Source organism: Myodes glareolus, chromosome 5 (genome assembly GCF_982192425.1).
Source record: "Myodes glareolus chromosome 5, mMyoGla1.1, whole genome shotgun sequence".
NCBI classification, from domain to species: domain Eukaryota; kingdom Metazoa; phylum Chordata; class Mammalia; order Rodentia; family Cricetidae; genus Myodes; species Myodes glareolus.
In genome coordinates this window covers 91,653,717-91,675,767 of record NC_142030.1, presented here as the reverse complement: position 1 = coordinate 91,675,767, position 22,051 = coordinate 91,653,717, and the positions used below count along the sequence as shown (strand labels likewise).

Here is a 22,051-nt window from a genome sequence, read left to right as displayed (position 1 = left end):
TGATGCCCTGCTTCGGTTGGCTTGGGAGGAAAAAGTAAACACTATGTGGTACTCTACAGGGAACAGGGCTAAGGCGCCTGAAAGCAGCTAGCTTTGCCAGGGCTACCCTTGGTCTCCCTCCTCGGGAGTCTGGCAGGAGGCCACACCGCAGATCCTGAAGCTGTCTTGAGGGTCAGGCCAGTGGCACTGGACAGGTAATACTGAGGGAGAATGCTTTGAGGGACTGCCTCACCCCTCCCCAGCCTACAGGCGGCAGGTCTGTCTCACCCAGAGTCTCCTGGAGGACTAGAGGGTGTCACTTTCAGGACAAACCCTGGACAGAGGATGTCCTTCACAGGCCTGAGCAGGTCAGGGCCAGGACCTTTCTCAACCCTTTGGACATTTTCTCACTTCACTTTTGCTTTGTCCTGAAGCAGGCTGTCACAGGCTGAAGAGAGGAGACCTCTGAAGAGAGGAGGCTAGAAATTGAATACCCTGATTTTTTGAATTACTTTATTTATATATGTGCATCAGTATTTTGCCTGCATGTGTGTCTGTATGAGGGCATCAGATCCTCTGGAACTGGAGTTATATAACATTGTGAGCTGCCATGTGGCTCTTAACTTCTGAGTCATCTCTCCAGCTCCCATGTCTTGATTCTTAAGATCCAGCAAGAGGACACCTGTCTTAGTTAGGGTTTCTATTGCTGTAGAGAGACACCATGGCCATGGCAACTCTTAGAAAGGAAAACATTTAATTGGGGCTGACTTGCTGTTTCAGAGGTTTAGTCCATTATTGTCATGGTAGGATATGGTGGCATGCAGGCAGATATGGTCCTGGAGGAGCTCAGAGTTCTATGTCTTCATTTGCAAGCAGCAGGAGTCTCTGTTCACACTGGGCGTAGCTTGAGCATATGAGACCTCAAAGCCTATTCCACAGTGACACACTTCCTCCAAGAAGGCCACACCTTCTAATAGTGCCACTCCCTAGGAGCATATGGGGACCAGTTACATTCAGACTACCACAGAGCAAAGGTGAAAGTGCAGCATAGTAGAATTCTTCAAGCAGCTCTTCTCAGGAGTATAGGGATGCAGACAGAAGGTGGGGATTAGAGAACGCTAAGGATGAATTTAGGAAAAGGTAAGCTTGTGGCTCAGGAAGGAATAAAAGCGAACCTTAAGTCCTTGAGAGCAAAAGAGATCAGTCACCTCATCTAAATAATTAAGGTGCTGTGTTGCTTTTTGTCCCATGATCTTATTTTTTCTTCAGGCTGCTCCTGAAATCCAGCTCAGGAAAATTTCTGAGAGCATGTTTAGTTTTTCTGGCAGTCTCTCATTCATCACGAATGACTGTTAACACAGTGGGGGAAGCCATCAGTCAGGGCTTTTGGTGTTTGAATTCTCGATGCTGCTGACTTTTATGCTGTTTGAATCTCCATGCATGAGCATTAACTCTACTGCACAGCAACCAAAATGACACTGTTTTCAGTCACTCTTGACATTTTCAGTTACGAGTACATATACACACCAGGAGTGCTCAAACCGTGAAAGTCACTTTAGACTTTGTCAGTGCTGTGTTTGTTAGAATCTTCACTAGATAGATGCTGCTTATTTTTATTCTTTAGATGAGGGAATGTAAAGGCTTAAAAGGGTTAGGCAATTTTGCCAAAGGTTCTACAACTAGTAAATAAAAGAGGCAGAATATGAACTGAGACAGTCTAATTCTTGAGTGTGTGTGTGTGTGTGTGTGTGTGTGTGTGTGTGTGTGTTAACATGGTCTCACTGTGTAGTCCTGGATGTCCTAGAATTCACTATGTAAGCCAGGTTGGCCTCAGACTCAAAAAGATCCACTTGCCTTGGTTTTCTGAGTACTGGGATTAAAGAAAAGCATCACCACACCCAGTCCCTGAGCCCATATTTTATAATTCAGTACTTTACTGCTTAAACCAGCCATTCTTAGCATGTGAGTTGTGACCTCTTTGGGGGTTGAATGACTCTTTTTTTTAAAGATATTTATTTATTTATCATGTATATAGTATTCTCAGTATTCTGTCTGCATGTATGTCTGCAGGCCAGAAAAGGGCACCAGTTCTTATTACAGATGGTTGTGAGCCACCATGTGGTTGCTGGGAATTGAACTCAGGACCTTTGGAAGAGCAGACAGTGCTCTTAACCACTGAGCTGTTTCTCCAGTCCTGAATGACTCTTTCACAGGAGTCACATATCAGATATTTACATTATGATTCATAACAGTAGCAAAATTACAATTATGAAGTAGCAATGAAAAATTTTATAGTTGGGGATCACCACATCATGAGGAACTGAATTAAAGGGTCATTGGGAAGGTTGAGAACCTCTGGCTTAAACTGCTCTAAGTTACTGGTACCCCCTTCTTCCTGGTCCCCAGCTTCAAATCCTCAGCCTGTGCTGTGTTGCCTTTCCCCCTGAATTCCCTTGTTTAAAGAGTTGTCAAGTACCCATGAGTTCCTTGCACTTTCATATCTACCCATGCTTGCTTTTCTGTATATTTTTTGAGATGGGATTTCATTGTATAACCCAGGCTAGCTTTGAACTTACAATCCTCCTGCCTCCGCCTCTTCAAGTGTTGGGATATAAGCATTCAAAACACTCCTGGTTCTAGTCTTTCTTCTTTAGTCTGTCTGAAGTACTTTTACCCAATCAGTCTCCTAGCTTGTTTCTTTCTTTCTTTACTTCATCTTTATTGGCTTACTGTTCCACAGACCAGTACCGAGTACCTCAATCTAATTTGAGAGCTCCCAAAGCCTTTATCAACTGTGCCAACCTTACACTCCATTCTTCACCTTCCTGTAGTTTTAACTGGGTTGGTCTTAACTGCTTGATGCCTTCCATACAATCCCTAAGCCTTTTCCTTGCATGTGTCCTGCCTCAAATCTGAAATATCTTTTATTTTTCCATGAATTTTTCCAAGTCCAATCACCCTTTAAATGCCACATTTTGTAAAGTCATTAGTTCTGCCGTCTGCTGTCAGCTGTACTCATCTATGCCCCACACATTTCACCTGTAACGTCCGTCATCGTTTACTTTCTTTTAGTATACACTTCTGTGTTCTGAAATGCCAGAGTTGAAGAATATGAACTTGGAGTTATTGATCATCTTATACCTTGCATCAAAAACAAAGAATCTCCTTTTTTTCCTTCCTCCCTCTCTTCCCTCCTTTTTCAGTAAAAATGAATAGAGATGTATCTTTGATGACTGAGAAATGCTCATTTCAGTGAGTTCTAGAGTCCTCTGAACACTAAGTACCCTGGATCATCAGTGCTGGCATGGTACCTACATGATGACAGCTGGCCAGAGCAGTAGGGTTAGGTGACAGTGTAATGTTGGGTTGTACTGTGGAAGGTATACCAGTTTAGTGCCTTTGGTACAATGTTTAGTGCCTTTGATACAATGTTTAGCTTAAACAGATCTTGGAATAACTGGAGCTAGTAGACCAAATGTCTGACTCTGCTTACTTGTAGGTCTGTGGATCCATGTCCTTAAATAGCTACATATTGGGTGCAATTTCCTATCTCGTTCTTGTGTTGTTCTGAGTCCTTTCTGAGTACGTTTGAAGCAATAACAAATTGATTTAAGAGCGAGCTTGCACATAATCTGGTAGGACCAGATTTCTGTTGCAATTTGTCTTTAAATAAAGGTCAGTCACATATGCTGGGTAACAGGATGTACATTCTTTAGGAAATATTTATGTTTTAATCTAGGTGTGGTTGCATATGCCTGTACTCCCAGCTCCTAGGAAAGAGGCAGAAGAGTCGTAGGTGTGTGGTCAGCCTGGGCTATGTATGGAGTTCCATGTCAAAATTTTTTTCTTGTTTTATGTAAGGACTAAGAGATCAGCTCCCAGCCCCTATCCAGGGTTTCAAAAGAGAAATGTTTCTCAGGAGTGGGGAAAATGAAAGATTTCTATACTAATTTCACTCACTTGATCTGAGGGTCATTCTCTTTATTTCTTCTTTAATTCTAATTCTTTAGTCCTAATTGCATATAATTTCTTATTTCTAATTTTCTGTTCCACTTCTTTATTCTTTTACATCCTTATTCTTATTCCTCTACAGTCTACATTCTTATTACTTCTCTGTTACAAATTCCCAAGCATATGTATGTATGTGTATGTATATGTATATATCTCCAAGGATAGAGAACAGGCCTTTAAGTGTTTTATAGTTCACCTGGAACAATATAGTTATGAAACATATTTTAGTATGTTTTTATTCATCAAAATTATACAGATAAATGAGAAATCATCTTCCTGACCACCCACAAATGCGTTTGCCTATAAGATTGAGATGTAATCATGAGATTACATGTATACATCACATGAAAATGTATGGTGATGGGGAGATATCATAGCTGTTATTGCACAAGTGAAATTACAGATGACAGCAACAGTTTTCAGAGTCAGTGGTCTGCAGGCCCTGCCTGACAGGACTCCTCCAACAGAGAACCATTCGTCTGGTGTTGTTGGCATCTGACCTATCAACTGCTATAAGCTGTAATTGTGTCATGGCCTATAATAGCTCCTGACAATTGCTCTGACAGTTAGCTTTAATCTAACCTTTAATCCCACCTTTAATCTAACCTTAATCCCACACCTTTAATCCCAGCACTCGGGAGGCAGAGTCAGGTGGATCTCTGTGAGTTCAAGGTCAGCCTGGTCTACAGCGTTAGTTCCAGGACAGGCTCCAAAGCTACAGAGAAACCCTGTATTGAAAAATCAAAAAAAAAAAAATCCTAGATTTGAAACAAGTGAGGTTTATGCTCAAATTCTAGTTGTGTTGCTTCCTGGCTGCACAGCTTCTCTCCCAATGCCTACGTTGTCTTATCCCTGAGGCTATTTCCTATCTACAGAATATATCCATTAATATCTACCAGCAAGGGTACCATGAAAATGAAGTGAGATTGCCTACATATAGTGCTTACTATTGTGCCTTTCAAATAGTTTCCACTGAGAGAATGGTGTTCTCCTCCTCCTGTAACTGAAACCTAAAAGCTACTAAGATCAACAGACTTGTTTTAGACATAACTGCTCGTTTTCAGGATCTTATTTAATGTAAGTGGCTGAGCATTGCCTGGCTTTTGATCTTACCGTGATTCAGAATTTGGCAACCAACTCTGTCTTTTCATAGCCACCATCAGGGTAGTTCACCAGTGATGACTTGGGAGATGCCCTGTTTAGTGTGTCTGCACCCTTCCTTCACTGCTAACTAGTGTGTCTCTGCCTCTGTAGATGTCATTGTCCCTGAGAATGGAGAAACAGTGGGCACCAGAGAGATCAAATGCTGCATCCGACAGATCCAAGAGCTAATCATCTCCAGGCTAAATCAGGCAGTGGCCAACAAGCTGATCAGCTCAGTGGATTACCTACGGGAAAGCTTCGTTGGGACCCTGGAACGGTGTCTGCAGAGCCTTGAAAAATCACAGGATGTCTCGGTTCATATTACCAGCAATTATCTCAAACAGGTATGAAAAGAATGGTTGCTAAGACACTGTGTCACAGATAACATCTAGAATAATTCACACACAAGCCCAACTTCACATTAGCCAAGGATTTCCCTTTGAAACAGTGTAATTGAAATTACATTTTGCTTTCCTACTATATGACTACTGCCTGTGCTTATGAGTTGTAAAATTACAGTTGATAAAAATGAATAGAAGGCTAGGCAGTGGTGGTGGTACATGCCTTTAATCCCAGCACTCAGGAGGCAGAGGCAGGTGATCTCTGTGAGTTCAAAGCCAGCCTAATCTACAGAGCTCCAAAGCAACACAGAGAAACCCTATGTCAAAAAAATAATAAAATAAAAATAAAAATAAAAGAATAGAAAGTAAAAGAGGTAATGAACTTCAGTTGACTTTGCATATGTTTAGGGATAAATTTGCAAGCCTTCAGACTGGACTGTAATTCTTCGATTTGGGCAGGCATGATGTGGGAGAATTGTCTGTATTCTGTCAATCATATTTTAATAAAACGCTGATTGGCCAGGCAGGCAGTATAGGTGGGAAAACCAGACAGGAAGTAGAGGTGATGCAATGAGAACAGGAGAATTCTGGGAAGCAGAGAGGTTCCTCAGCCACTCCTGCGCAGACCACCGAAGAGGCAACATGTAAGCTGTCACATGAGAAAGGTACTGAGCCATTATGGCTAACATAGATAATGATAATGGATTAAAATAAGTTACAAGGACTAATAAGAAGCCTGACCTAATGGGCCAATCAGCTTTATAACTTATAGAGAGCTCTGTGTGATTGATTTTCCTTGGGGCTTGCTGGCTTGTTGGGGTACTGGGCGGGACAGAAACCCCAACAAGCCCCCTCATGCTACACAGGCAGAAGGTAGGAATGGTGCACATGTAGCCAAGACTGGCCTGGCTTTTAACTAGCTATTTTGGTCAAGGTTGGTCTTGAATTCTTATTCTCTTGCCTCTGCCTCCCAAGTGCTGTGTCTGGCTCAACGGTTTGTGTGTATGTGTGTGTGAGACAGGGTCTCTTACTCTATAGACCAGTTGGCTGAGAACTTGCTATCTAGAACAGAGTGGCCTCAGAGAGACCCGCCTTCCTCTTCCTCCCAGGTACAGGGATTAAAGGTATATACCACTACACCCAACTTGGACTTGTTCTTGAAGTTGTTCAGAAATGACCATCTGCATGTGCTCCTTCACATGCTCTCTTTCAGATCTTAAATGCTGCTTATCATGTTGAAGTCACATTTCACTCTGGGTCCTCAGTTACAAGGATGCTTTGGGAACAAATCAAGCAGGTGAGTGTTCCTCAGAGAAGTCATTTAACCCATGTTGGGCTCACTTACATCTTCGACTCTCCAATAGATCATAGAATATGCTGTTAAAGTAGGGTGGCCATTATTTGGTGGTTTGCCTCTCTGGAAGAATTTTGTTGTATGCTTGTTCTCAATTAGTTACTACCAGTGTTCCCTTTAAGCCCTAAAAAGCCATAGATTTATGTAATACTTGATGAAGCCACAAAATTCCGCCTCATTAGTTGTTTTGTCTTTCTTTTATTCAGCCTAAATGTTTTCTCAGAAGTAGGTATTATTGGGTCTGGGGCTATAGCTTAGTGGTAAATGTTTTGCCTAACATACAAAGGGTCACAAGTTTGATTCCCTGGTACCAAAAGAGTAAAAAAGTAAATAACAAAAATCTAGACATTGAGTCAGTCATGGTGGTGCACACCTTTAATCCCAGCATTGAGGAGGTAGAGGCAGGCAGATCTATATGAGTTGATGGCCTACCTGGGTTTACATAGTAAGTTTTAGGATAGCCAGGGCTATGTAGAAAGACCTGTCTCAAACAACACACACACACACACACACACACACACACATACACACACACACTGTTGTCAGGGCCAAGAGTGTGGTTCCTGTCTTAGACTCGCATCTTACTACTGCTTCAGGAGAGTTACTCCCTGGCCCTGAATAGAACACATTGAGGGGTCTGAGCATTTCAATTAGGCTTACTGTTCTTTGGTGCTTTCATCTGGATGAACCCTGGTTTTTGAGGTAGATGGGTCAGAGATGATGCTGGGTTTCATAGGGGCTTTGCCTGATGAGTAGGAGCCCAGTGAAGGAGAGGCATTGTTGGAGCTGCCTGGGAGTTCCTTCTTCCTTCAGTGACTTTACTGTCCTCATCTTGGCAGATCATCCAGCGGATCACATGGGTGAGCCCACCCACCATCACTCTAGAGTGGAAGAGGAAGGTGGCCCAGGAAGCCATCGAGAGCCTCAGTGCCTCCAAGTTGGCCAAGAGCATTTGTAGCCAATTCCGTACTCGACTCAATTGTTCTCACGAGGCTTTTGCAGCCTCCTTGAGGCAGGTTGGTATGCAGGAAAGGAGCAAAAGCTGGAATAAGCAGAAAAGATACTCATCTAGAGGGGAGTAATTTGCTCTCTGCTATCCTTATAGTTTAAAAAAAACAGTGTATTTTTTATTCTGTTAAAGAATAATATGTTACAGGAAGTTTCATCACCAAATTTTTCATGTGGATCTTTTTATAACTCTGGGAAAATTAGAGTGAGTGCAGTTAATTTCTTTCCATATAGCTGAATGAAAAAAAGTAGAGAGGAGTACTAACTTTATATAAGTTTATATCGTATTTTAATAATGAATGACAGAGGAATGACTTTAGCAATACCAGATCACACACAATTATATGGTCCTCCTGAGTGTGTGTGTGTGAGAGAGAGAGAGAGAGAGAGGGGGAGAGAGAGAGAGAGAAAGAGAGAGAGAGAAAGAGAGAGAGAGAATATGAATAGATGTGATTATGCATCTAAGAGGAAATGACTATTGACTATGCACTATTATTGTATTAAACATGCCATATATATGCTGTTCAGTTCTCACAATTGTTGGCATGAAAAAATATATAATTATTTCTATGAATCCGGTGGAGAATCTTGAGGTGAGGGACTTGAGTCTTACGTTGTCTTTTTCTGCTAGCTGGAAGCTGGCCACTCTGGGCGGCTGGAGAAAACTGAAGATCTGTGGCTAAAGGTTCGAAAAGACCACGCCCCCCGTCTGGCCCGCCTTTCCCTAGAGAGCCGGTCTTTACAGGATGTCTTGCTTCACCGTGAGTCCTTGTTTCTTTTCAAGTAAATTGGAGGAAATGCAGGGACCTCTAGCATTCCTTTGCCAAGAATCCTACTGTCTCAGGCTACTACTACCTTTCAAAGCTGTCCCAGCACTTAGTGATGCTTCTGAATTCCTATTTGGTTCTGCTGCTGGTGTAATATGAACAACAAGATCAAAGTTTATTCAAAATCATCCAGCTCAGTTACTTCCTAATGGGTTAGAACAACACTTGAGTTTCTCCCCATTGCATGATTGCATGATTACCAACTTCTGGCCTCTAGGCAGGGTTGCATCTAAGAATCTTAAAAAGAATGCGTGGTAAGTTCCTATTCCTTCTGCCTTATTGCTGTCTTTATATCTTATAGGTAAACCTAAATTAGGACAGGAACTAGGCCGGGGCCAATATGGTGTAGTGTACCTGTGTGACAACTGGGGGGGCCACTTCCCTTGTGCCCTCAAGTCAGTTGTTCCTCCTGATGAGAAGCACTGGAATGACCTGGCGTTGGAGTTTCACTACATGAGGTAGGTCTTGGTTTCATTAATCTGGGGAAGACCCAGAGAACCCAAAGACTGGCTTTAGTTTTGTATCACAAGCTACAGCATATCTTGTCTCTATATACCTAGATTTAACGACATTATAACTAGTGTTTGTAAGTTAGGCCAGACATGCTATCTTTGCTTAGTTTTCTCATATCACAATTTCTCAGCTCTTCATTCTGTTGTCTTTCTTGTTACTAAGGACTGCAAGTATTGATAGTCCATGGTTCTTTACCTTGGCAGAGAAGTTTTCTTTTCCTCTGTCTAGACTTGGACTGTGTGACTGTGAGGTTTTTTTCTTTCTACATCCTGGCATCTCTTGCAGAATTAGAGCCTGAGTGTGGTAGCCCAAACCTTTCTCTTTCTCCTAGGTCTTTGCCAAAGCATGAGCGATTGGTGGATCTTCACGGTTCGGTCATTGATTACAACTATGGTGGTGGCTCCAGCATTGCGGTACTGCTTATTATGGAGCGGCTGCACCGGGACCTCTACACGGGGCTGAAGGTGAGGGAGGCAGCCAGGGACAAGAGCCAGCTGGGAGCCGGTTCCTTCCTGGACTTTGTCCTTTCCTGCTGTTTCAGAACTTCTCACTTTCATAGAGATTATAATAGAGTAATGTCAGACATTTTTCAGAATTCACTTTTAGCCTAGTATATTTTTGTAATGCTTTTATTCATTACTTTTTAAAATTGCTTTTTTTTCCTTTTTTTTTGAGACAGGCTCTCACTCAGTAGCACTGGCTGGCCTGGAACTCTCCAATGTAGATTAGGCTGGTCTCTCACTCACAAGAGATCCACATGCCTCCTCCTCCAGAGTGCTAGGACTAAAGACATGTGCCACCAAGCCTAGTTTATTTGCCATTTTGATGTCCTGTGGTGGGATGGAAAATGTAGATTCTTTAAAAGAATGGAAAGCTTCTTATTGAACGTTTGGATAAAGCCAGCTTTTGTTAAGTGAACAAGTATTTATTAGTGACTATTTGTGCAAGGTTTGTATTAAGCACTATCAGATTATAGCAAGATGTGTAATTTCCAATCATGTTTAAGAAAATTGTAGTCGAGAGAAAGGTGGGGTGGGGTCAGTCATGAAGTTATAAGATCTTGTTATGTGATCTTGGTTTTTTTTTTAAAAATTAAACTGGGGTGTGCCATTGAAGAATGACATTTGAGTAAGGGTGAAACTCTCAGCTGAATGCTGAGTTTAAGCTCTCATCTAAAATATTCACTAATAAGGGAATTAGGTTTCTCTTGTCTGTCTCCTGCCTTGGAGCTGAACAGAAGGAGACAGAAGCTGACTTCAGGGCATCTGGATTCCCGTATATGAGCTTTCATGGAGACTTTCAGAAGTAAGGTAGAGAAACTTAGGAATATTTTCAGGAGTCACAGAAATTGATGAGATGAAGAGACTCCAAGTGGTTCCCTCTTTATCTCAGGAGCACATAAAATTCTTTTGTAAATGGGCTAGATCCATTTAAGGATCTTGGAGGAAATTAATAGGACCGTCTTCAGAATCCTGAAGACTCCAAGTTAAAGTTATCAGAGTAACTTTGGAATTGGAGCCCATCAGATCAAACCTGGGCTAACCAAGCCTGTGAAAGCAAATCTTCCATGAGACAGTGCCAGAGTCACCCGGATGCTGGGAGTGAGATGCTGCTAGACCTCGGATTCTGATTCAGTCTGGGGTGGTCCTGCTGACCACCTTGTGCTTTGTGTCCGACACCGCTTGTTCTTCCCTGCACCTCCCAGCCATTGTTCTGCCCTTTTGTGCCACCCTAAGTCATTTAGTTGCTCACAATTGAAGTCTCAGTTGGGCTAAGGAGTTGGGCTCTTTTCCCTTCCCAGGCTGGGCTGACCCTGGAGACACGTTTGCAGATAGCTCTGGATGTGGTGGAGGGAATTCGCTTTCTGCACAGCCAGGGGCTTGTCCATCGGGACATCAAACTGAAGAACGTGCTGGTGAGTAAGAGCTCTATTCAGAGAGGGTCCTCTGTGTAAAAGGCCTGTGATTCTAGGGAAAGACTGCATGGAAATGAGGAGCATTTCCGTGGTGGGGAGATGGTGTCCTGAATTTAAGCTTAAGGAGCAATTTCAGCAGACTATCTGTGTCAAACACTTTTCCCTCCACTGTGGGGAATTTTACCTTCATAGAAAAGGTGGGATAGAGTGGCATAGCAGAAACCCAGCTGCCCTTGTATCTTATGCTCCTGCCAGGGTACCCACTCAGTCATATTTTCTGTTTATCTTCCTGCACCATATGAAGGTAAAGTGCTGATAACAATTCACTCCTAAATATGTCAATGTATCTCTCCTAAGAAAAAGTATCTTCTACATAATTAAAATGCTGTTACCACACTCAAGAAATCTATCATTGATAACACTACTGTTATTAACACATACTCTGGGCTGGGTGGTGGTGGTGCATGCCTTTAATCCCAGTACTCAGGAGGCAGAGACAGGTGGATCTCTGTGAGTTCAAGGTCAGCTTGGTCTACAAGAGCTAGTTCCAGGACAGGCACCAAAGCTACAGAGAAACCCTGTCTCGACAAAACAAAAAACAAACAAACAACAACAACAACAAAACATATATTCTGTTATTGTCTCCATTATATTCTGTTGCTCCAAATACGGTCTGTTTGCTGTTATTATCTATTTATTTTGCCTAGGAGCGAATCTAAGGATGCTACAGTATATCTTGTTACATGCTATTTCAGCCTTCTTCAATCTAGAATAATCTTTGCCTTTTTTTTTGTTTTTATGTCATTGGTATTTTTGAGGAGTCCTGGTTTTTGCTATTGTTTAGAGCTTGATCAGATATGCTAGATGAGAGTTAACATACACAGTGCACCTTAGAAGTCACACTGCATAAACTATAAGGAATCTTTTGACAGACTCCTCTTGAAAACATCTATTACAGTCACCGAAATGACTCAACAAGCTGTAGCACCTGTTACTTCATAGTGGAAGGAGAAAACAGACTCCTACAACTTGTCTGATGGATACACACACAAAGTAAATGAATAAAATGTAATTACTTAGGAAAAAATACCTTCCAGTATCACATGGCAACACCCCATAAAGTTGCAGTTTTGGGGAGAGAAAGATAACTGAAAAATTATTGATAGGAAGCTAAGAGACAATTAGTAGCCAAAGAGGACACATTTATTATCTAGGATCAATTTCTGCTCATTTGTTTGTGTGTCATTGCTGTTCTTTCTCCTATGCTGGGGTAGAGCCAGGGTCTGTGCATGCTGGTTCAGGTCTCTGCCACAGAGCTACACCCAGCCCTGGATTAGAGCTTTAAAAATTAAAGAATCACTTCAGCTGATAAGAGGGAGGTCAGGTGCCGACATGTTTTCCTCATTTTACAGACCTTCATTACTCATTCTTCCAAGATTATAGTGATCCCAGTGTGGGGATAGAAAGGTGAAGAAACAGTCCTTGCTCACATTTGGGGAAGAGGACAGGGACAGGAACGAGTCTGATATAGTGAGGTTGGAGGAAGGACTTAGTAAGCACTGCTTTGAGGCTGGGTGTGCAGACACAAGGTGACTCTGACCTGCTATTTTTGGCAGCTGGACAAACAAAACCGAGCCAAGATCACTGACTTAGGATTCTGCAAGCCAGAAGCTATGATGTCAGGCAGCATTGTCGGGACACCAATCCATATGGCCCCTGAACTTTTCACAGGTAAGACTAGAGGGCAAAGAGTGGGCTTAGGTAGACCCCAGTACTCTGAGTTGAGGTGCTTCCCCTCAGGGTAAATAGTGTGCAAGTACTGCTGGCAGGTGTGGCCCAGGTAATGAAGAAACCAGAACAGGGAGAGTGAAGAGGTGAAGAAGTGAGAAAGAACGGTGTAAATGGGAGTTGCCAAGTGCTCTTTTGGATGTGTCTCTGGGCTATTAGCACCATAATGGTCATACTTAGCACTTCCTTTGTCATAAAGTTTGGTTGAATAACTTCTAAATGATGGAACTTGTCATTAGAGAATGTATTATCAACATGGAGATATACTGAGAGAGGTAAAGTAATTTGGAAGGGATGTAAGGCAGCATCAAATGCTAAATTACAGGTGCTGTGATTACTGTGATGCAAAGTGAAAGAATAAACTTAGGTTGGAATGCTGGATGGTTTTATGGTAGAAGTGAGATTTGGGTCCTATCTAGAAAAATAGATAGTGGAAAGGGAACTCAGGTCTGAAATATTTTGTAGTAGGCAGGGTAGGTATGTTTCTCGAGATCTTGTTTGACTTAATCCCTTCGGCAAGCCTGTGATGACGTTGGTGTATTTTTATGTCAGATTCATAGGTAAACCAGGGCTGGATTGATTAAGTAACTGGCCCCAAACACTGAGGTAGAAGGCAATGAAACTGTGACTTGAACCTAGGCCTTTCTACCTGTACAGTCCAATCATTAGGGCAGAAACATCTGGAGGCTGGAGAGGGGGAAATACCAAGGGAAATTGCAAAACAGAAATATTTATGGCAGGAAAGAAATCCACTTGGCAAATAGTGACAGACAAGGCCAGAGAAGTCCATAGACTGCAAACCTTGGGGAGGGTTAGGGTCTTACGTAAGTAAAGAGGTATTGAGCTTTTGAGCAGTGGAGGGTGGCAAAGAACATATGCCTGGAGAAGCATCAGTGTGAGGTGACCAGTCAGGCAAAGATTTGTGTCCATGGTTAATCATGGTTGGTACTGATGCTGAAATAAACAGGGTTACAGATTTGAGATAAATTTGGAAGACAATGGGAAAGCTTTTTACTGCCTTGATGTGAGTGTTGAATAGAAAAGAATGGCTGTCATGGAAGTTTAAAACTCTGAACCATAGTGGATGGAGGATGATGATACTGTACCAAGGAAGATGGGAAAGAAATCATAGGTCAGTCACTAGTACTGATATGAGGAATAATTAACAATGCATTTCTATTTCTTTTTTAGTATTTATTTTATGTATATGAATATTTTGCCCGCATGTATGTATGTGTACCATAAGTGTGCCTGGTGCTCAGGGAAGTCAAAAGAGGTTGTTGGACGCCCTGGAACTGCAACCTCAGGTGTCTGTGAGCCATGTGGATGCTAGGAATCAAACCCTGGGCCTCTGTAAGAACACCAAGTGCTCTAAACCACTGAGCTCTCTCTCTCTCCAGCCCTTAAATTTCATTCATTTCATAGAGATTGTCACCTTGGTTCTTCATTGGGTGGTACACAGAAGGACCAGGAATTAGTAAACAACTGAGTCAAATAATAGACCCTTTTTCTTTTCCTAGGCTTACTTTGTTCTCTTCCTGCTGCTGTTACTCCGCCTTGCCTGCTGCTTATTTAAATTCATTTTATTGTTATCTACCCTGTTGCTGTCAGAATACTATTATACAATATTTTCTTCTTTTGTATCCCTGCTCTAAAAAAAAAAGAGAGAGAGACATGCTGCCCACCAACTCTATACTCCTCTTTGCCTTTAAGATCTTTCTATGAGAGATAGGATCTTCCTGTGTATCCCAGACTGGTTTCAAATGATCCTCTGCCTTAATCTCTTGAGTGCTGGAATTACGGATGTGCACCACACCTGCTAATCTTTGTCTTTATAATCTTTATTTTCTGGTTCCCACCCATATTTATCTAATATGACCTTTTAGAATTAATCTTGCAGACTGTCCCATTAAAATGATAAAAATAATTAAAATGATTTTCTTTCTCTTTTGACAAATTCTTACCTCTTGGCTGTCTTAGTAGCTAGCTTTCTATACTGTAAAATAGGCATTACAAATGTTCTGTGCCTACCAGGCAACTTGTGAAGAATAATAGATAGTAAAAGCTTTAAGAATTGTGTAAGGACCTGTAGAAGCAAGGCGGTGGCTCACTGTTGCTCATCTGTCTTTTCTGCAGGAAAGTATGATAATTCCGTGGACGTCTATGCTTTTGGGATCCTTTTCTGGTATATCTGCTCGGGCTCTGTCAAGCTCCCTGAGGCATTTGAGAGGTGTGCTAGCAAAGATCATCTCTGGAACAATGTGCGCAGAGGTAAGAGCCGCCAAACTGCTTTGCTTAACTCCCTCCTGACAGCACAGCAGGGCACACTCGTGCTCTGGCCATTGCACAGCATGACAACGTTAGGCAGACCGTCATAGAATGCAGAAAGGACACTGTAAACCAAACCTTTGCTACTTGAAAGCACTATATTGAACTATCTCAAAAATGGTCTCTGCTGGAACTTTTAGTGTTGGGTTTTCTAAGCCAGTGTTGGTTTTTGCCATTCCTGTTAGGTTATAATCTAGGTATCTGCAGAGGGAACCCGAGCTCTCTGCTCTCCCAGCTCTCCTTGATTGGCTGTATTTCCTTGCTCTCCTCTAGGGACTCGTCCAGAGCGTCTTCCTGTGTTTGATGAGGAGTGCTGGCAGTTGATGGAAGCATGTTGGGATGGTGACCCCTCTAAGAGGCCTCTCCTGGGCATCGTCCAGCCTATGCTCCACAGCATTATGGACCGGCTTTGCAAGTGCAATTCTGAGCAACCAAACAGAGGACTAGATGATTCTACTTGAAGACAAAAACCTTTCTCTTTATTCTGTTCCTTCCTTCCCTCTCACCTTTAGGCCATGGGGAGAATCTGTCATTTGTTCATTAAGGGAGCTCCCAAGGGAATTGGTGCTTGTTGACAACTCAAGACCTTCCCGGGCAGAGATGGTTCCTGGACCCTGAAGCATTCAGTGGCTGTTTTAGTATTCATACTGCCTCACACTATCTCTTTAGCAAAAGATTGTGTCAGATGTGTAAACGCTGAAGAATGTGATGTTCTGGCCTCAGAACTGAAAAGGAGGCAACTGCTAGCACTGGCTATTCACTGTCTATGTTTCTAAACCAGGTGGGGCACTGCAGTGCAGGGGACGAGAACACTCATTGTCATGACTTCAGTTCGGTTATCCAGTGGTAGAGACCACTTAGAAAACATGACATTAGTTCAGGACTGTATGATTATAAGGGCAAAAAACAAACCATCCCAGCCAAATATACTTTGTGGTTGCCTGGTTCTTGTTCTCTGTAACCAGGGTCTCAGGTTGTAGGTCAGAAGCCCCAGAAGGCAGCTGGGTGTGAAGCTGTCTGCCCTCACGACCCAGTGTTTACATTTCCAGGGCCAGGGAGCCCTGGTTTCTTCAGGGCAGGGCTAACCCAGAACAGAATCTGTTTGATCCTTGGGTTTTTCCCCACCACCTACTCTTCTTTTCCCTCAAAAAGGTGGGACTACTCCAGATACCATGGTGGTTGGACTCGAGTGTCTGATTAAAAATAGACTATAATTCTGTTGTTGTTTTAATGGGATGTAGCCCAGACTGGCCTTAAAAATCTCATCCTTCTGCCTCATGCTCCAAAGTGCTGAGAGTGCAGGTATGTGCTGCCATGCCCAACTTTTAACTGTACAGCTCCCTCTCTTATCTTCTTCCTCAGTGCTGGGGATCAGTCCCACAGCCGCAGGTCTGCTGGGAACTGCTCTCATGTTCACACGCCAGCTTCATAGAGCTTTCAAAGTTCACTTTAATACTAGGCACCGTGAACTCTGATGAGGCTGCAGCTGAGCATACTGGTCTACATACTCACAGCTCTTCAGAAATGCCATGCAATGCTTTCTCCATGCAAGCTGTAACAGACACATGATAGGCCCAGCGTCTTTGCGTTTGTTGGCTCTGGCCTCACTTTGGTAGAATGCTTAGTTTAGCTCTTAGAATTTTCACATCTACTCAACTATACTTAGGTACTCTGCTCTGAGCATTAACTTGTCCTCTGGAGACAGTAGGATGTACAGGAAGCCAGGTGTCAAGAAAGAAGGAATGAGCCATCTCTACGAGTTAGGTCTACTGTGTGAAACTTCAAGAGGTCTGTGTGGCGGGGAGACTGCTGCCCCTTGTTCTGATACAGAGACTGTAGTTCTAGCATGGACACCGAATTCCTAACATTCTTTGCACATCTTAGCTTAGACTCAGACTTAGAAGTGGGAGGTTAGACTTTGTTTTCCCCATCCAGAGTCCATTTTCAGTCTTCTGTCAGATTGCAGGTTCCTTTTTTTTAACCTTTAATTTTTAAAAAGAAGATTCCCTCCATTTTTTTCTGCCTGGTGGGAGGGAGAGGCTAATGCTAAGTGAGGAGATAAGGAGTAGTTTTGTAGTCATTCATAAAAAAGCATATGAAAAAGTCCAAGATATCCTTGAAAGTGTCTGGCCAGGCAAGCCAAAGGCCACATGGGGGTATGTGGTGGTATTTCAATGCTCAGCAGGCTGAGTATGTGAACACATGTGTCTAATTTGTGTGTATTTTACTTTATAACATTGTAAGCTAATTTTGGATTGTTTTTTGGCATCTGTTATTATTTCAGTGATAAAATGCCATGAAATGTACTGTACTGTATATTACTTGGGAAGACACTAAGTCCTCAGAGAAGTGTGGTGGCACTTAGCGCAGGGCTTGATAGGACCAAAGTTTTGAAGATTTACCTCCAAGCTAAGGGATGAAGAAGGGTGGCCTTAAAAGTTACCTTCAAAAAAATTTCCATAGGGGGCAGTTTACTGTAGCCCTTAAGTGACCACCTGGCTGCTTCTTAGGAGCTGAAAGCCTGGTTACTAATTTTGCTGTAGAATGGAGTGACAGGCTCTCCTGCAGAGCAATCAGAAGAAATGTTGGCAGAGTCTGGCCCCTGTGCAGCTCACCTGTGCCCTTGAGTTCACAGCAGCACAGCTGAGTCGCTTCTTGACTGAGCAATCTTTCACTGCTTTAGAAAGTGGACTGCTCTGGTTGTTCCCAGACCAAAGAGAGTCACTTCTGACTCCATCCACTCTAAGGGACAGGGCTAGGCAACCACTGGGTCAGAATATTAACACTAAAGCTCAAGGGACCCAAGAAAGGGTGCATTACTACACAGTTAGAGCAGGAGCGTGGTGAGCTGGACTCTCGGCAGCTCCCAAGTGCACTCTGTATTTTCACTTGAGCTCTCAGACAGGTTAGAGCACTCAGGGCAGGCCTAGTTCAGTGGGAGAATGTGCTTAGCACGCACATGGCCTTGGGCTCAGTGTCTAGTACCAAAACAAAACACAAAGGTCAAAGAGGGCTGGAAAGTCAACGTGCTTCCTGACAGAAGTGGCGTGGGTGGTGCGGCTGGAAAGTGACAACTGCACTAGGTGACACTTTATTTTTGTTGTTGTTGTTGTCTTATTTAGCACTGAGAAGCCCAGGGGATGGGTCAGTACAGTCACACTTAGGGAAACTGAGGCACCCTCTGATCTTGCTCTGGAGAGATGCCCTGCTTGTTTGATCTAGCTTACTGGGAGACTTCCCGAACCCATGTTGTGTCAGGATAGATTGATAGCCTTGGAAAGTGCAGAGCTGCTGAAAGTGTTCAGAACGTGCATTTTGCATTTTCTGGGTCAAACAGTCCACATTTTCCTTAAAAGAAAATGAGGATTTAGTCTTGTAGGTGTTGGGATATGTGGGGTAGAACTAGTGTGATGTTACAGTGGCCTTACAGCACCTGCACTGCAGACACCCCTAGAAGTCTCACGTGGTCCTGTTGTCTTTAAGAGCTGAGCCTCATCTGCTTTATTAGCAGCACTGTGTGATTGACATAGCGGTGGGGACTGTGTGAACGCCTGACAGCTGGGGTTGCTGGGGAGGCCAACTACCCCAGCGGGTTGACAAGAAGCTTAGTCTGGATGGCTTGCTGGGTTTTTTGTTTTATTTTTTATCTTTATGTAATATTTTTATTTGTTTTAAAGAACTAATGTCTATTACAGTATTATATTAAAGTGTAACATACTAAGTGTGTAGAATAAAGTACAATAACAAAAACTACTTTGACACAAATCTCAGCCTCTGTACCCTCCTTTTTTGCGCAGTGTGGCTCTTTTTGTGGCAGTGTTACAGTGGGGCCATGTTACATGTATGTATTTGTTTGGTTGCTTGTTTATTTTGAGAGACACAGCCCTAGCTTTTGTCTTCATTTGGTGTAATTTGAATGGCTGTGCCTGGTTCTGTGGAGTCCTCTGTAAACTGTTAAGATGTGGGTAGCAGGTGTGCTGCATAGTTAAGACCACGTTTATGTTTCAGGACTATCCATTTGGCTTCAGCTTTTCCTCGCTCTCAGGATGCTCCCAAGCCCTGCTCCCTCCATACCCTGCTGTCCTTCCATTTGGGGAAACTGTTGGACCTCTCCCGACTCCAGCTTTGTTGCCAGCCGCACACCACTCTCCCTGGAGCTGGTTCCACACCTGGCCTGCAGCTTTCCTTGGCAGGGATCCATGACTCTGGAGTCTCTAACACAATCCAGGTTTTACCTTCACAGCTTTACACAGTGGCCTCTCTGGGCCTCCATGCAGGACACATACCTGGCTTCAGGAGCTTTCCTTGGCTGTCAAGGGAGACTCCACAATCTCTCTTTTATCTTTGACTCTAAAGTCAGAACCATGTGGCTGACTGAAGCTGCCAAGTTCTGGTGTTTGATGGGGCTGGAACTTGGCCTCCTATTCAATTACAGTTGCATCAGCTTTTTTTTCTTTTTAAAGACTTATTTATTTACTTATTATGTATACAGTGTTTTGTACTGTATGTTTGCCTTTGCCTGCACACCAGAAGAGGACATTCAGATCTCATTATAGATGGTTGCGAGCTACCATGTGGTTCCTGGGAACTAAACTCTGGACCGCTGGAAGAGCAGCCGGTGCTCTTAACCTCTGAGCCATCTCCCCAGCCCTTTGCATTAGCTTTCTGTTGCTGATGGATTCCTTCACTACTTAAGCTTTTCTTTTATTCCTTTTCACAAGAGGGCAGCTTAGCTGGGTGGGGTCTCGCCCTGAGCTCACCACACCCTTTATTCCATTTAGTAACAGGTTTTCTTTAAACATTTTCATCTCCACAAGAACTGGACTCACTCCAATTACACTTCCTGGTGCTCCCTTTCTCCTCAAACTGGACATTTTGTATTTCTCTCTGTCCATCTTGCTTCTTTTCATCATAGATCTACATAAGAGTGATTACTAATGACCACACGACACAGTCAGTACTGGGCTGTCTTGAAGAATCCAAGACTCTTCAATTTTGCCTGTGTCAGTTTTAGGACAAGGGCAAAACCCAGCCACATTATTTACCAAAATTTGACAAGAATATCTCTAGGCTACTTACCAATATTCTTCCCCTCTGAAACTTCTTGAGCTGGCCCCCCACAATTCAAATCACCCTTAGCACTGTCTTCCATGATCCTACTATGATGCCCATTAATCCCTGCTTAAAGTATCCAGCTTCTAGTCTAAAGACCCAAAGTCTTCCGTATTCCTCCAACAAACAGCACAGTCAGGCCTATCACAGCAATACCCTAGTCCCTGGTACCAGCGTCTGTCTTAGTCACTGTTCCGTTGCTGTGAAGAGACATCATGACCAAGAAATTCTTACAAAAGAAAGAAACAGCAAAGTTACTATGGGTGGCCATGCACAGACTAAAGTTTCTTAGGGCCCTAGGGACAACTTGAACCTTAGTATATGCTAGAGGTAACATTTTGAGTCAATGGGAAAAAGACTATCTGATAAAACTGGTTATCAATCTGCTCCTGTAACAACAACAACAAAATAGAATGATTTATAATTAGAATACAGTTCTGGAGGCCAGAAAGCCGCAAGTCAAGGTGAAGACCAATTTGGTGCCTGGCAGGGGCAATTCTGCTTCATAAATGTAGCCTTGTTGCTGCAGCTTACAGAGATGATTAACAGGTGTCTTCATAATGGAAGAGTAGAAGGATAAAAAGGGACAAAGGCTGAGCCCTCTCATGCTAGAAGAGATGGAATGGCCCAGTGGTTATTGTAACAGATGCCTAGTTATAAAACGAAATGGCTGACCTCTAGGAGCTACATCTGAGTCATCTAGTAAAGAAGGGCCAAGGAGGCCGGGCGGTGGTGGTGCAGGCCTTTAATCCCAGTACTTGGGGGGTAGGAGCAGGCAGATCTCTGAGTTCAAGGCCAGCCCGGTATACAGAGTGAGTTCTAGGAAGCCAGGCTACACAGAGAAACACTGTTTCAAAAAACCAAAGCGTGGGGGGGGGGGGAGTACACAAGGTAAGAAAAAACAGGCTCTACTTCAGAGAGAAGGGGCCAGGGAAGAGCAACAGAAATTCACAGAAAGAACCATGTTACAGCACCTGGTCTGAAGAGGCAGGGGAAGCAGAAATCGAGGGAGTCCTGATAAAACGGCAGCAATCCTAACCGCAGGACAAGCCCTCAGCCTTCATAAGTCTGCAATCCGGCTGCAGGGCTTGCTAAAGCACTGCCTTCTCAGTAGATCAGCAATGAGAACAGTTCCCCTAGCTCAGGAGCTGTGTCAGGGCACCATCTTGAGGCAGAATCCACTGTTCAAGTTTGAGCTATCCTAAGGGCCAGAGAAAAGGAACAGTCTTAAGTAATGGTGCCTTAATTAAACTTACTGTGGCCCCAAGGCAAGAGGTAGCCCTGGGAAACAGCCGTGGAAAACAGGAGGGCTGGGCACTGGCCAGCTGAAAAGTCCAGCTGGCATGGGACTGGAGCAGTGAAATGTATAAAGAAACGTGCCCTTGCCCTGGGTCTGCGGATGAAGGCCTCATGCGCTCAGAATAACAGAAGTGGTCAGCGGGTGGATCATCCTTTGGCTTTCCCTGGAGAGTGAGACCTGAAACTCCCACAGACCACTGGGTATCTACAGCTACCTCCCTTTAGCAGGGTGATTAATGCTTAGAGGGCCCCCAAAGTATGGAGGTAAATTCACTAGTACAGAACTCAGTGTGTGGTTAATTCTGCGAATGCCAGAATAATAGGGAGAACTCCCAGCTAGAATACTAGCCACATATGATCTGGAGAGTCTGGAAAGTGAGGAAACCTATCTGGTCCAAAGATGAAAAAGCTAAGTGTGTCCATCAGAGGCTCC

General features: G+C 43.4%; 1 protein-coding gene across 1 annotated transcript in view; it reads left to right on the top strand.

Moving 5' to 3' along the window:
* Window positions 1-18,972, top strand: part of Dstyk (dual serine/threonine and tyrosine protein kinase) — a 48,236-nt gene extending 29,264 nt beyond the window's left edge. Inside the window, exons 4-13 of the mRNA XM_048430716.3 lie at window positions 5,245-5,477; window positions 6,688-6,771; window positions 7,668-7,844; window positions 8,468-8,597; window positions 8,965-9,121; window positions 9,508-9,640; window positions 10,978-11,091; window positions 12,708-12,822; window positions 15,016-15,150; window positions 15,481-18,972. Coding sequence (XP_048286673.3) covers window positions 5,245-5,477; window positions 6,688-6,771; window positions 7,668-7,844; window positions 8,468-8,597; window positions 8,965-9,121; window positions 9,508-9,640; window positions 10,978-11,091; window positions 12,708-12,822; window positions 15,016-15,150; window positions 15,481-15,668 — 1,466 coding nt within the window. The 3' untranslated portion in view covers window positions 15,669-18,972. The remainder of the gene's footprint in view (window positions 1-5,244; window positions 5,478-6,687; window positions 6,772-7,667; window positions 7,845-8,467; window positions 8,598-8,964; window positions 9,122-9,507; window positions 9,641-10,977; window positions 11,092-12,707; window positions 12,823-15,015; window positions 15,151-15,480) is intronic.
* The last annotated feature ends 3,079 nt before the right edge of the window (window positions 18,973-22,051 follow it).